The sequence below is a fragment of the Hypanus sabinus genome, chromosome 3, assembly GCF_030144855.1.
Source record: "Hypanus sabinus isolate sHypSab1 chromosome 3, sHypSab1.hap1, whole genome shotgun sequence".
In the NCBI taxonomy this organism is placed as follows: domain Eukaryota; kingdom Metazoa; phylum Chordata; class Chondrichthyes; order Myliobatiformes; family Dasyatidae; genus Hypanus; species Hypanus sabinus.
The window spans coordinates 76927059-76942468 of NC_082708.1; the positions used below are offsets into that span (position 1 = coordinate 76927059).

At 37.6% G+C, this 15410-nt stretch overlaps 1 protein-coding gene across 1 annotated transcript in view; it reads left to right on the top strand.

Annotated features, from left to right (window-relative positions):
- The window catches only part of ercc5 (excision repair cross-complementation group 5), a 142818-nt gene that overhangs the window by 3737 nt on the left and 123671 nt on the right, over positions 1-15410 (top strand). The window contains exons 2-3 of the mRNA XM_059963446.1: positions 1625-2252; positions 8542-8668. Coding sequence (XP_059819429.1) covers positions 1757-2252; positions 8542-8668 — 623 coding nt within the window. The 5' untranslated portion in view covers positions 1625-1756. The remainder of the gene's footprint in view (positions 1-1624; positions 2253-8541; positions 8669-15410) is intronic.

The following is a 15410-nucleotide window of genomic DNA, read 5'->3' on the forward strand; positions in this document are numbered from 1 at the left end:
TAAAATTGTGCATAAACAAATAATATATGTTTAAAGATAGTGTTCATGGGTTCAATGTTCATTTAGGAATCTGATGGCAGAGGGGAAGAAACTGTTGCTGAATCGCTGAGAGTATGCTTGCAGGCTTCTGTACCTCCTACCTGGTGGTAATAATGAGAAAAGGGCATGCCTAGGTGATGGGGGTCCTCAATAATGGACACTGCCTTTCTGAGACACCACTCCTTGAATATATCCTGGGTACCTTGTAGGCTGGTACCTAAGATGGAGCTGACTAAACTGTGTGCATTCAAATATAACACCTTCAGTGTTGTATTTATCATCCTTTTGTGATTTTTGCCCCCTTGTTACACTTTAACTCATTCCACTGATTGGCCTTTCATGTGCCTGTCCTTCCTCTTAGTCTCATTACACACTGCATCTAGTTGTATACCAACTGCCCCTTCCTCAGCCAAATTAGTTTAAACCTTTCCGAACAACTCTAGCCAAATGCCTGTAAGGACATTGGTCCCCCTTGGGTTCAGGTGTAACCGTTATTTTTGTACATGTCATATCCTTCACCGGAAGAGATTCCAGTGGTGTAGAAATCTGAAACCAGGACCCTGTACTAATTCTTCAACCTTGCATTCATCTGCCTGAACATCCTATTCTTACTGTCACTGGCGCATGGCACAGGCAGCAATTTTGAGGTGCTGCTTTTCAGCTTTCTGCCTAGCTTCCTATATTCTCTCTTCGGTACCTCCTCCCTTCTCATACTTTTATCGTAGGTACTGATATGTATCATGACATCTGTCTGCTCACCTTCCCACTTTAGAATGCTGTTGATTTGTTCCAAGACATCCCTGGCACCTGGGAGGTAACACACCATCCAGGAGTCTCTTTCACATCCATTGAATCTGCTTTCTACTTCTCTAATTATGGAATCACCTATCTCTACTGCACTTCTCACTTCTCTTCCCACCCCCTGCCTTCTGGACCACAGAGAGCCATTCGCTGTGGCTTTCCCCCGATAGGTTGCCCCCCCCCCCCCAGCAGTATCCAAAGCAGTATATGTGTTATTAAGGGGAATGGCCACAGGGGTACACTGTAGTGGCTGCCTATTCCTTTTCTCTCTCCTGTGTCACCCAGGTACCTGCCTCCTGCAACTTAGGGATGAATATATCCCTGTAGCTCCTATCTATTACCTCATTCTCCCATGCGAGTCAAAAGTCATCAAACGGCAGTTCCAATTGGAAAATAAAAATTAGAATGTTAGGGTACATAATGAAGGATCATAGAATTTAAACACATTTAACAATTTTAATAACTGTAGCGCTTTTAAATAATTATCCTGGGGAATTACAGTATTGAATCTTGAAAAGCAGTTTTTGGATTCTACACCAAGCAATATACACGTGAAGTCCTAAAGTTGCTGCCATCTTCACAATGTCATGATGGCGAAGGCTGATAATTTTGCTGCACAGAATCACAAAATCCAGTGCTATGTGGAAACTTAAAGTGATTAAATAGCAAAACTTTGTATATCTATGTTAAAATTGCTTCTGTCATAGATATCCTATAGATACAGCATGTGCTTAAGATAGTTTGTTGTCTTCATTTTAAAATTATTATTTGTTATATGCTTTAGGTTCCATCTCCTTTGAAGGATGTTTACATTGAGATGAAATGCATGAATTATAGAAACAATCATCTAGTTGATTACTATTCTTGAAGGAAGGCTACAGTTTACCAAAGACCTAACTCCTGTTGGCATCATTCAATGCCCAACTCTAGTGAATATCGACCACCAAAGCCAACTGGAAACTTAAAGAATATTGATGTTCTTGAGGAGATTGCTGCTGGCGATCCACCAGGACCTTCTAATTCCAGTCTGTTTTCCTGTTATGGTGCTCCATCATTCAATCTAAGTTCCAGTGCAAAAGGACATGGGCCATGGATATTTCCTGTTGTCCAGGCACGAGAAGTGTTTTACAATGTCTGTTCAGATTATGGATTGCTAAACAAAGCTTCCATTATTGCCAATACACCTTGCGGCTCCAGTGAATCTACTCCTGTCCAGGATGGACCTTCTTCAGTTGGTGCTGTGGGACGCAATTCTAATTATGTGCAACTTCAAGTTGATTGTCCAGATGTAACCCACAGAGGTAATGCAGAAGTGGTTGCTATGCCTGTCAGCCAAGGGAAACAGCTGCTTGCCTGGGAGATAGATACATCAGATTTTAATATAGTGACATCTAAATTGAAAAGTAGAACAGGTGAGAAAATGCCACAAATTAATAACTAATTAATTAACTAACATACTGTATCGAGAGGGATTTATAACTATTGGAAGCACACATCGTTGCACCCATTTTAAAGCTGGAACTAATAATTTTGAGAGTCCTTGTAATGAATTGTAAGATATCAGACTATTTTCAAAGTATGATGTTCCTTTTACATTTTGCATAATAATTTCTCTTCTTGGTATTTTTTCATTGTGTATTTGTTTCATGTCATTTGAGTGTGAGATTTATGTTAGTTTTTGTCTAATTGACCATTATTGCTAATTTGTCATGTTAGTTTTAGAAGGAAAAGTTGGCGGAATCATACATTGCCTTTAACATATTGACCAGTTTCACCGTTCAATTTGCATGAGTATTCATCAATTACGATTACTTTTCATCATTTTCATTTAATCATGATGTATTCCAGCTATTACTCACTTACTCAAACTATTTATTATTAATTTATTCAAGCTAGCTAAGTGTCTCAGTATCTTTTTCACATTATAAATTATGAGCCAACAAAATGTTCTTATTTCTTTGTAAAACCACGCTGCTATGATCTCTCTCGCTTTCTATAACCAAGCTAGCTATAAGGCAAATTTATGAATATTTTATACTGAAATAAAAGGTACTCTGAAAATATCAACAGCTGCTAAATTGAAACATTAATGCAAGCTCCATCTTAATTAATATTGATAAATTAAATACTTTGCTCAATATTGAGAATTAGTGGCATGAGACACAACACAAAACATTACAAACATTTACTACAGTTTATTACAAGATATTTTCCCCATGTTGAACACTTAGTTCTCTGAACCTAAACATTGGCCAGAGTACTAGATAATCAAAAGAGATGATTGCTCATTCTACAATGATTTATTTTTTGTGCCTCTGGATCCACAGGTGATATTTTACTAAATGGTAGAAATGTTGAGCACGTTATACAAAGATTCAGCTTAAGGCCATCAGACATTCTGACAAAGAGATTAAGCATAGTGTGGGTGGAGGCTTGGCACAATCCGGGCTATGACATCTTACTTTATTAGCACCGCATCCACCACCATGTTGGATACATATTGTTAACTGAAGCTAGATGAATAAAAAATAGTCTTAAATAATTAAAGAGCTGCATGAATGATGGGTACTTTCATTGCAATACAGCTTAAAACCCTTTTGAATGAACTGTATTGTATGTTGATTTCCAGGTGACAGGTTATTCAAAACTTCTCTAGTTCTATTTAATTACATAGAAAAGCTTATTAATTTCAAGGATTGGATTGTTGATGGTATTTAACAAAAGTTTCCATGTTAATATTGGCTATAATTGGTGTAGATATATTGATGCTGATTAACTTTCATTTGTTTTACTGTTACATGAGCTGCGTAAATAGTGCATGTGGAGCATTGTTGCAAAGTAAACTAAAGAGCCCTTTTCAGCTCAGCAGGTCTTGTGTTTACTGAGATGCTGGACAAATAAAAGCACCCTCTTGTATGCAAGAAATGTGATACTGTTTATATGAGTGATTAGTAACATTCAGCTAGGACAAATAGTGTCATAAAAATTTTTTAAAAAACAGTATTTGCAGTACAGTTTTCTAGAAGTGCTAATTTCATTTTGATTTTATTCAACTTCACAATTTTTAGTTGTTATTTGCATTATTTAAATATTAATTACCCTGATCCTGTTTATGCATAGTTTATAAATGTAGATTTTTAATGTAGATTTCCTTAAGTTTATGGAAGTCTAGGTGTGTCATATGATAGTGCTATTGTTGATGGATTGTTCAAGTGAATTGAATTGTGGATCAACCTAGCAAAATTTGTTCTAATCAAAACAAGCTCAGCTTTAGGACCTTCATAAAACCTTCCAGAATCAACACTACTTTGTTAAATACATGACCCCATGAAATAAGATTAAAGGAATGCTGCTTGATACAAAAATGTCACAGCTATAGGATATACATTTTTACTCTATGCCACAGACTTTACTATTACTAGACCTGGTACCAGTGTTCTACATATTTGTCACTGAGTTAATTTTGGATCCAGATCGATGCTTTCCCTGGAATTCTAATTTTCCTTAACTTTATTGACCACCTTAACAACTAGGATTTTATCACAAGCCTTGCCAAAAATCCAAGTTGACCACTATTAAAAGCTGGTAAAGATATCTTCATGACTAGTTACATATCAAATAATTGGAGTTCCTTTCTTTCTCCACTCAAGCCAGAAACACTTTTCAGCTTTAGACTCATCACAGTAAAACTGCTGGTGTTTCAAAGTAATTTCTTTTAAACTTAAATGATGGACTGGTGAATTGTGGATGCAGCTTTTATAATATTATTTTTTTGGTTGGGGGGGGGGGATACAATGGAACAGTAGTTAGATGCTGATTTTGGGTGTTGCCTGAGTGGAGTTTGCATGTTCTCCCTGTCAATACATATATCTCCCCTGCATGTCATAGTTTCTTCCCTTATATGAAAAATGTGCTGGTAGATTATTAAAAAAGCAGGCATTGGCTACTATAAATTACTCCGAGCATCACTAGCAGGAGAATATGCGGGATTTGATGTGCATGCTCCAATTAATGTATTATAGAGAAATCAATGATGGGAACATTCTGAGAGCCTGAATCACCTCAACTGCTGTTGTAAAAAAAAAGTATGGAAGTACTGGGTGTCTGCTCCAAAAACTGTATTTGGAAATCAGAGCAAAGCACACAAAGCTGGAAGAACTTAGTGGATCAGGCAACAAATTTGGAGGGAAATACGCAGTCAAATTCTGGGTGAAAACCCTTTGTCTGGACTGAAACATAGAGCAGGGAAAACTTGTATAAAAACTTGATGGGAAGGGCTGGAGCAAGAGCTAACAGGTGATAGGTGGATTAAGGAGAGGAGGATGGAAATACAGTAGTGCCAAGTTTGGAGGGAACTAAGGGCTAAAGATAGTGAAATCTGGTAGGAGAGGAATGTGGAGCATGGAATTAAAGGGTGGAGGTGGGGAGAGCAGATGGGAATAGTGGAAGAGGGAAACCATTGCGAGGATATACAAATGGAGAGCATGGAGGACGAGAAAGAAACAATCTGACATGGGTGGAGTGGGTGTAGGTGTGATGGTTTACTTTTTTTGAAATATTAAGTACATTTTTAATTTACATTGGTGAATTCCCAGTCTAGAGCATGGCACCACAGGAAAATGCTGCATGATGTAGGCCCATCTTGTCTACCTGCTGAGCTTGAATTTGCTTGAAATTTGTCTTGCTGCATACCACCAAGAGTAAAGGGCTATAAAATAAAATAATTGTTTTAAATTCAAAAAGCATTGTTTTTAATGTTGGCCCATTTGATATGATATTTGGTATCTTCTCATGATAATCAGCCCAAATATTATAGTGGAGCAAAAGGAATTAGAGGCAGGAGAAAAGAGCTGGCCAAAATTGATTAGAAAAGACAGCAGAGTAACAATGGCTGGAGTTTCTGGAAGCAATTTGGAAGGTGCAGTATAGATGCATCCCAAAAAAAAAGTATTTTAGCATGAGGATGAAGTGACCACGGCTGACAAGGGAAGTTAAAGATAGCATAAATGCAAACGAGAAGGTGTAGAATGTAGCAAAAATTAGTGGGAAGCTAGGAGATTGAGAAGATTTAAAAAAACAGAAAGCAACTAAAATAAGCAGTAAGGAGAGAACAGATGTATTATAAAGGTAAGCTAGTCAATAGTACAAAAGAGGAAACCAGAAGTTTTTTCAGATATAAAGAGTAAGAGAGGTGAGAGTGGATATCAGACCACTGGAAGATGTCACTGGAGAGGTAGTAATGGAGGGATAAGGAAATGGCATACAAACTGAATAAGTATTTTGTGTCAGTCTTCACTGTGAAAGACACCAGCTGTATGCCAGCAATTCAAGAGTGTCAGGAGTCAGAAGTGGGAGTAATTGCTATTAATAAGGAGGAGGTATTTGGGAATCTGAAAGGTCTAAAGATAGATAAGTTAACTGGACGAGATGGACTATACCCCTTTGTTCTAAAGGAGGTAGCTGAAGAGATTCTGAAGGCATTAGTAATAATATTTTAAGTACCACTATATTCTGGAATGGTTCTAGAGGACTGAAACATTAAAAATGTCACTCCATTCTTTAAGAAAGGAAGGAGGCAAAAAAAATGAAATTTTAAGCCAGTTAACACGAGGAGATCTGCAGATGCTGGAAATTCAAACAATACACACAAAATGCTGGTGGAACACAGCAGGCCACGCAGCATCTATAAGGAGAAGCACTTTCGACGTTTCAGGCTGAGAAGGGTCTGGGCCCAAAATGTCGACAGTGCTTCTCCTTATAGATGCTGCCTGGCCTGCTGTGTTCCACCAGCATTTTTTGTGTGTGTTATTTTAAGCTAGTTAGTCTGACTTCAGTAGCTGAGAAGATGTTGGAGTCTATTAAGGAAGAGGTTTCAGGGTACTTGGAGGCAGATGATAAAATTGGCTAAAGTCAGCATAGTTTCCTTAAGAGGAATCTTGACTATAAATGTGTTGGAATTCTTTGAGGAAATAACAGGCAGGAGAGTCAGTGGATGTTTATTTGGGTTTTCAGAAGACTTTTGACAAGATGCTGCACATGAGACTGCTAAACAAGATGAGCTCATGGATATTACAGGAAAAACACTAGCATGGATAGAAGATCGGTCGAGGCAATGGCAGGAGGCAAAGAGTGGGAAGAAAGGGGGCCTTTTCTGGTTTGCGATAAGTAGTGTTCTGCAGACGGACTGCTTCTTTTCATGTTATATGTCAGCGTCTTGGATGAAGGAATTGATGGTTTTGTGGCCAAGTTTGCAGACGATACAAAGATAGGTGGAGGGGCAGGTGGTGTTGAGGAAGCAGGGAATCTGCAGAGGAGCTTAGACAATTTAGGAGAATAGGAAAAGAACTGACAGGTGGAATATAATGTAGGGAAGTGTATAGTCATGCACTTTGGTAGAAGGAATAAAGGCATAGATTACTTACTAAACAGGGAGAAAATTCAGAAATCAAAGGTGAAAAGGGACTTGGAAATCCTTGTGCAGAATTCCCAAATGGTTAACTTGTAGGTTGAGTCAGTGGTAAGGAAAGCAAATGCAATGATAGTACTGTATTCATTTTAAGAGGGCTAGAATATAAAAGCAAGGATGTAATGCTGAGGCTTTATAAGACATTAGTCAGACCATACTTGGAGTATTATGTGCAATTTTGGGCTCCTCCTCTAACAAAAGATGTGTTGGCATTGGAGAGAGTTTAGAGGAGGTTCACATGAATGATTCCAGGGAAGAAAGGCTTAACGTATGAGGAGTGTTTGATGGCTCTAGGCCTATGCCTGCTGGAGTTTAGAAAATGAGAGACAATCTCACTGACATCTATCGAATACTGAATAGTGTATGTGAAAGTGATCATTTCCTATAGTGGAAGGTTTAGGACCAGAGCCTCAGAATAGAAGGACTTCCTGTAAGAATGGAGAAGAGTTGTAATTTCTTTAGTGGGTGGTGAATCTGTGGAATTCATTGCTGCAAACAGCTATGGAGGCCAAATCATTGGGTATACTTAAAGCAGATGTTTATAGGTTTTTTATTAGTAAGGGTGCCCTTGATTACAGGCTGAAGGCAAAAGAATGGGATTGAGGCCGATAATAAATCAGCCATGATGAAACAGAATGGTGGAGCTGACTCAGTGAGCCCAATGGCCTAATTTTGCTCCTATTCTTACGGACTTAACTAGTTAATGCTGCCTCATGGAATATTTCCATCAATCTTATTCCCACACATCTCCCTGTTACCAATTCTATCACAATTACAGAACAAAAATTTCCAGCAATTTTGTGTTTTATAATTAGTTAAGTAAGACCAACTTAAGCTCATTTTTTTTAAATGTCCTTGGTTTGCTATTCAGTACAATAGATTTTTATAACCCTCACCTGCTTGCATTTCTCTCATTCAATAATTTTCAAGTCAAGTTCTGACAATATTTTCAGCAATATTAAATGACATCAGCTGAGCATTTCTATAATGTAATGGCTTGAAAATGTTAATTTGTGAAGAGACAATACATTTACATCAATTGGGGTAAAAATTGGCATCTAGTTTGTATGCGCTTCACTCTTATCCTATGCATGACACATGCGCAGTCTGCTCTTGAATGTGCATAAAGTGGTGGCTTTGAGAACCTGGATCTGCTAAAGCCATGTAGAATTGCATTCCAATGGTTTTATGACATACACAATAATGTTTGTTTTTTTATATTTATTTATTTACAGGTAGCCTGAAGAAGCAAAGTACAAAAAAGATTAAACCACTTGAGAAACACAACAAAAAAAATGATTCTTCTCCGTATACGGTTCTGGAAGAAATGAAACAGCGCAAAGTTTTGGATCTTAGGAGATGGTCAGTGTTTTTATCAATTTTTACTGTAAATTTGCTTTCAATGGACTTGCATGCATCATTTTGCATTTTAGTTGGGGACTACATATTTGATTACTATTAAAATATGAAGGTTGTACTTGCCAAAATTGTTTAAAGCTTTGGGATACTTTACTATAATGAAAGCATTATGTATAAACGAGTTCATCTTCTCCAGATTGTTATCTGCAATTAACAAGTCTTCACCAACCTCTCAAATGCTAGAGGAACTTAGCAAATCAGTCAGCATCTATGAAGGGGAATACCACCATTCAGGCTCCATTTATGGAGAGGACTTCCACCAGTACTCACTTCATTCCATATCTATTAGTCTCCATTTAGTTACAGATATTCCCCTCGTCTCTTTCACCCCCTGCCTACCCCTCTCTTTACTGCCACTGAAGATGTGTTTGATTTCTAATTTTTCTGATTTTTAATAAAAGGTTATTAATGTGAAACATTAACCCTGATCTGTTTGGTATTTCCAGCATTTTCTTTTTGTTATACATTCCAGTATCTGCAGCTGTAGATAGGGTGGTTAAAAATCGTCCTAATGCATGCTTGTCTTCAATGTTTGCGTCATTGATTATAAAAGTCAAGAGGTCATGTTACAGTTGTATAAAACCTTAATTAGGCCACTTTTAGAATATTCTGTGACACTCAGTCACCACATTACAGAAAGGATATGGAGGTTTATACTTGAGTAAAGATATACTGGCTTTGGGGGCAGTGCAGAGGAGGTTCACCAGGTTGATTCCAGAGATGAAAGGGTTAACCTGTGAGGAGAGATTGAGTCGCCTGGGACTATACTCTCTGGAATTCAGAAAAATGAGAGGGGATCTTATAGAAACATACAAAATTTTGAAAGGGATAGATAAGATAGAGGTAGGAAAGTTGTTTCCATTGGTGAGTGAGACTAGAACTAGGGGACATTGCCTCAAGGTTCAGGGGAGAAGATTTAGGACGGAGATAAGGAGAAACTATTTTTCCCAGGAAGTGGTGAATCTGTGGAATTCTTTGCCCAGGGAAGCAGTTCAGGCTTCTTCACTAGATATATTTAAGATACAGTTAGATAGATTTTTACAAAGTAAGGGAATTAAGGGTTATGGGGGAAAAGGCGGGTAGATGGAGCTGAGTTTATGGACAGATCAGCCATGATCTTATTGAATGGCAGGGCAAGCTCGAAGGGCCAGATGGCCTACTCTTGCTCCTATTTCTTATGTTCTTACGTTTTGAGAAGGAACCTGAAACATCATGCTGGGTAAAATGGTGGAAGCAGATACAATAGTAACATTTGAGAGGGATTTAGACAGATATATGAACAAGGAGGGAACGGTGGGATATGGATCACGTGCAAGCTGATTTGGATTCATTTGGAGTGGCATCGTGGTCGACATGTATATTGTGGGCCAAAAGGCATGCTCCCAAACTGTATAGTTCTGTTTTATAATTACAAGGAGTTTTTAAAAATATATTGCTTATAGAATAATGCATTTCAATTTTATGTTAATTTGAAGTAATATTTATTGAGAGTTAAAATTCTGTTCTTTATTGTGCTCACAATTAGAAAATAGACCACAGCTTCTAACTTCTGGTGCAAATCATTAGGATAACATCAGTTTATTGACTTGTGAAATTATCTTCATGCAGTATAATAGGTAACTTGTAGTTGGATATTTTGTGACTACTACAATAAAATGGCCATCCCTGTTCCTTGTGTTTATGTGACTTGTTTCACACAGCAAAATAAATTTCATTGCATCTAATTATTAATTTTTATCATAGGACTGACTATAAATCTGTTGTAGCAAGTCCTGATGAAGGGTCTCTGGCCAAACTGCCACTGTTCATTCATTTCCATAGATGCTGCCCAACCTGCTAGGTTCCTCCAGCATTTTGTGTGTGTTGCTCTAAATTTCATTATTATTTTACTCCATCAGACAAATTTAAGTGCATTTAATATTAATTTAAGCAACTATAGGGGCTGCTTCTGCACAAAATCATACAAAGGGACCGATGGCTATATATTTTATTTACTAACATTTGTGTTGGTGTAGGGAGCAATGCTGGTAAGAGTACTTTAGACCATGCAGTTTCAAGAGTGGTGATTTTACAGACAATCAAAGTTTGGGTTGCCTGTTGAAGATGTACCAAAATTTTGCAATTTCATTAAAATAAAGGATTCCTTTTTATTCTTTTCTTTCCTCACCTTTTCTCTCTGATTTTTGTGCCTTTCCTTCTTAGTCCTACCGTATTAATCTGTTCTAGTGGGGTAAACTTTATTCATGTGCCTATCATTGCTATAATATCTTCAGTTTAAAGTAAGTCCCAATGTAGGAGTAAAAGAGACCCAGGCATAAAAGGTAATCCAGCTGTCACGAGAAAGAAAACACTCTGGCTTGCATCATCTAAGTGTATCCATTCTGGACTTCAGCAACCAATTTAGTTTGAGCTGTATTCCCTCCTCGGAACTTTTCATGTTTTATTGTTTTACAACATTGATTCAAGGTGGATTTCATTTGGCTTTTTTGACACTAAACAACAGAAAAGACTCTTCTGTGTCAAAGTAAGCAAATTTCACTAACAATTAGACATAATTTATTACAATTATTAAACACAAAATAATTGATTGCATAATTAATCACCTCCAAGTCAGTATTTAGTAGAGCCACCTTTGGCAGCAATTACAGCCTTGAGTCTATATGGATAGGTCTCTATTAGCTTTGCACATCCGGATACTGCAATTTTTCCACATTCTTGACAAAACTGCTCAAGCTCTGTCAGATTGCATTGGGATCATGAGTGAACACCCTTTAAGTCCAGCCACAAATTCTCAATTGGATTGAGGTCTGGACTCTGACTTGGCCACTCCGAGTCATTAACTTTGTTGTTTTTAAGCCATGCCTGTGTAGCCTTGGCTTTATGCTTGGGGTCATTTCCTTGCTGGAAAGCAAATTTTCTCCCAAGTAGCAGTTCTCTTGCAGATTGTATCAGGTTTTTCTCCAGGGTTTCCCTGTATTTCACTGCATTCATTTTACATGTACCTTCACAAGCTTTCCAGGGCCTGCTGCAGTGAAGCATCCCCACAGCACGATGCAGCTGGCACCATACTTCATCGTAGGAATCGTGTTTTTGAAGATGTGCATTGTTTGGCTTACTCCAAACTTAGCCTTTAGTCTGATGGCCAAAGAGCTTATTTTTGTTTCACTAAATCACTGAATCTTCTTCAGCTGACTTCAGAGACTCCCACGTGCCTTCCGGCAAAATCTCGCACAGATTTCATGTGAGTTTTCTTTCAACAATGTCTTTCTCTTTGCCACTCTCCCACAAAGCTGCGACTGGTGAAGCACCAGGGCAACTGTTGTATGCGCAGTTTCTCCCATCTCAGCCACTGAAGCTTGTAACTCCTCCAAAGTTGTTCTAGGTCTTTTGGTGGCTTCCCTCACTAATCCCCTTCTTGCGCACTCATTCAGTTTTTGAGGACAGCCTGCTCTAGGCAGATTTACAGCTGTGCCATATTCTTTCCATTTTTTGATGATTGATTTAACTGTACTCCAAGGGACATCCAGTGACTTGGAGATTTTCTTGTATCCATCTCCCGACTTGTGCTTTTGAATAACCTTTTCACAGAGTGGTTTAGAGTATTCTGTCGTCTTGGTGTAGTTTTTGGCTGGATACTGACTCCCCAGCAGTTGGACCTTCTAGAATCTAGATACAGGTGTACTTTTATTGCAATTAATTGAAGCACTTTGACTGCACATGGTGATCTCCATTTAACTAGTTATGTGACTTTTAAAACCATTTGGCTGCGCCGGTAATGATTTGGTGTGTCATATTAAAGGGGGCGAATACTTGTGCAATCAATTATTTTGTGTTTTATACTTGTAATTAATTTAGATCACTTTGTAGAGATCATTTTTCACTTTGAAACGAAAGAGTCTTTTTCTGTTGATCGGTATCAAAAAAAGTAAAATTAAATCCATTTGATTCAATGTAAAGCAATAAAGCATGAAAACTTCCAAGGGGAGTGAATATTTTCTTAGGCACTATATTTTTAAAATTTTTAGAAATTCTTTTGATTTTGCAATCCTGTTATTTTTATTCATCATATTATTTTGCAGTTATCCCAAAATAGAACATCTCTGGTTCAGATCTTTCATTCTCTTATATCCCTAGCTATTTGTGTGTTTTACTCTCTTGTTATGAGTGGGGCCAGAAGAATGAATATAATTATACTTATAATACTTAACAGTATTTATATATTTTACCATGTTAAATAATATATGTAATTTCATGCTCTATTCCTCCTCTGAAGTACTTCTGGTGCTAAATAATTATTGTGCTCTCTTCAACAAGATTAAATTTTCATTAATTTTATTGTTTACAGTAGTAGATGAGGAGAACATTGGTCTGAAAGCAATACATTGAAAAATGTTTGGCAGCATTGATTTGTGACTTTTTAACAGGATATTCATAAGCATCAACTTGTTGCTAATCTCACACATCCGAAAAACAAATGTAAACTTAATCATCAACAAGTGAAAACTAAGACTTACCCAATTGTTTAAATTTTAATTCCTCTCTTTCCCTTAATCTTTTGTCTTTTTTTCCTAAATTAAATTGGGCTCTAATTATTGCAACATCTCAGTCTTGCAGGTGCTGTGTTTTCCTGCTGCATTTTCACTTTTGTTGATGAAAGTTTTCCTGTGGCAACAAAAGTGACAGAACATGCCAGTAAGCCTGAAAAAAGACTGCACACAAATATCCATGATCTCTTTCAAACTTGCAGTTCTGCCTTTCTGACACCCTTTGCAATTGGATTCCTGGTGTTCAACAACAGTGACATTGTAAGATTACACTGACAAATTTTCGTAGATGCTCATCCAGAAATAAAAGTCACAAATTTCAGATTATCTTTTAAAAATTTTACAGCATTCTAAACAGAGATTGGAGCACAAGGATAACAGTAAGGTTCAGATTCAGATTTATTTATCATATGCACATCAAAACACAGTGTGATGTGTTGTTTGTGTTACAACCAAGACACCTAAAGTTGTGCTGGCTGTCCGTAAGTGTCCCCACACATTCCAGTGTCCAAAATGTTCAGCAGATTAACATAGAACACAACAAACCAGAACGCAACAAGCAAGAAAACAACAACAAAATATGCCTCTTTCCCACCCTCACATACAGTCAGCCCTCCAACTCCAGGACAGGCCTCTGGGTTTTAGCCATTGGGCTATGACTTTTGAACTTCTAATTGATTTTCAGGCTTTGATCTTAGTTATTGACACCCAGGCTAGCCGACCACAGGGCCCTGTGTCTCAAACTCCAAGTGCACCAAATGACTGGCTGTCGTGTCTCCGCTTGCACATGCGCGCATTGACTTGGGATAGCCTGACAATCATGGATCTCCTTCACCTTCACATTCACATTGCTGTTCTTCGAGCACAAAACAGAGGTCTGGACAATTACACATATATTAATTAGCCTAAAGTGTGCACATAATAAGCAAAACATAAATATAAACAACAAATGTCCAAGTACAAGTCGTCTGGAACTTTCTCCAAGGTAGTGTGATAACTGGCTGATTAAAACTTATCCGTACATTCTCTGTGAGACCATTGTCTGCATGAGGATTTTTCAGCAATAGAATCTGTCTTTCCAAATGAGTTCATGTTCCTCTGCTATGTTTGTTGTCTTTTTCCATTTTCCTTCTTTCTCCTTCCTCCTCCAAAACTCCTGCACTCTCTCCAGAGAATAGCTACCCCGCCCCCCCTCCCAACCCCTTTAGAATGTTCCAGGGCATCTAATTGGCCAAAATGTTAACAAGACAAATCCTATTGTCTTAAAACAAGCCTAACTTAACAATCAACTGAATTACTCAATTGTATAATGTAATTAAAGGAACACTTACTGCATTTCAAGAAAATCTGCAAAAAATAAATTATCTAACAGTATAACTTATTAATAAAATAACACATGGTCTTAAACCAGGAATATTACACTACTGATATGTATATGGTTGTCATGAGTAATCTACTCCTTTTCTTAACCTCCTGCTGCTGTGCAGTTGATTACAGAATTTATTAAGTGCTTCAGAGGAGTATCCAATGGGTACAGGATAACTTCAAAGAGCAAAATCTACCACGTGGATCCAGAGCACTTAAGTGTGGGATAATTGGAAATAAGAATCAGAATTGGGTTTATTGACATTGATTTATGTTCTGAAATTTTTTGTTTTGTAGCAGCAGTACAATATAAAACAATGTTACAATAAATAAATAATGTGAAATAGGAATTTTATGTTGAAGTGGATTAAGCTGTTCCTAAAACATTTAAGTATGGGTCTTCAGGATTCTGTACCTCCTCCCTGATGGTAGTAATAAGAAGAGGGCATGTTCCAGATGGTAAGGGTCCTTTATAATGGATGCCGCCTTCTTGAGGTTACTGACATTGAAGATATACCGTAAATTCCGGACTATAAGTCGCTACTTTTTTCCCACGCTTTGAACACTGCGGCAACACTGCGGCCTATACTACGGTGCGGCTAATGCATGTTTTTTTTTCATGCCGCCAAAAACATTTTGCCTCGTAACAGTAGACCAATAAAATTGATGAGTAGTTCACAGAGGTCCAATGAAATTGTATGATAAATCAAGCGCACTTTCACAATTAAATTATTGTAAATCAGTCATTTGTACTCACCCTCATCAACATGGAAAAC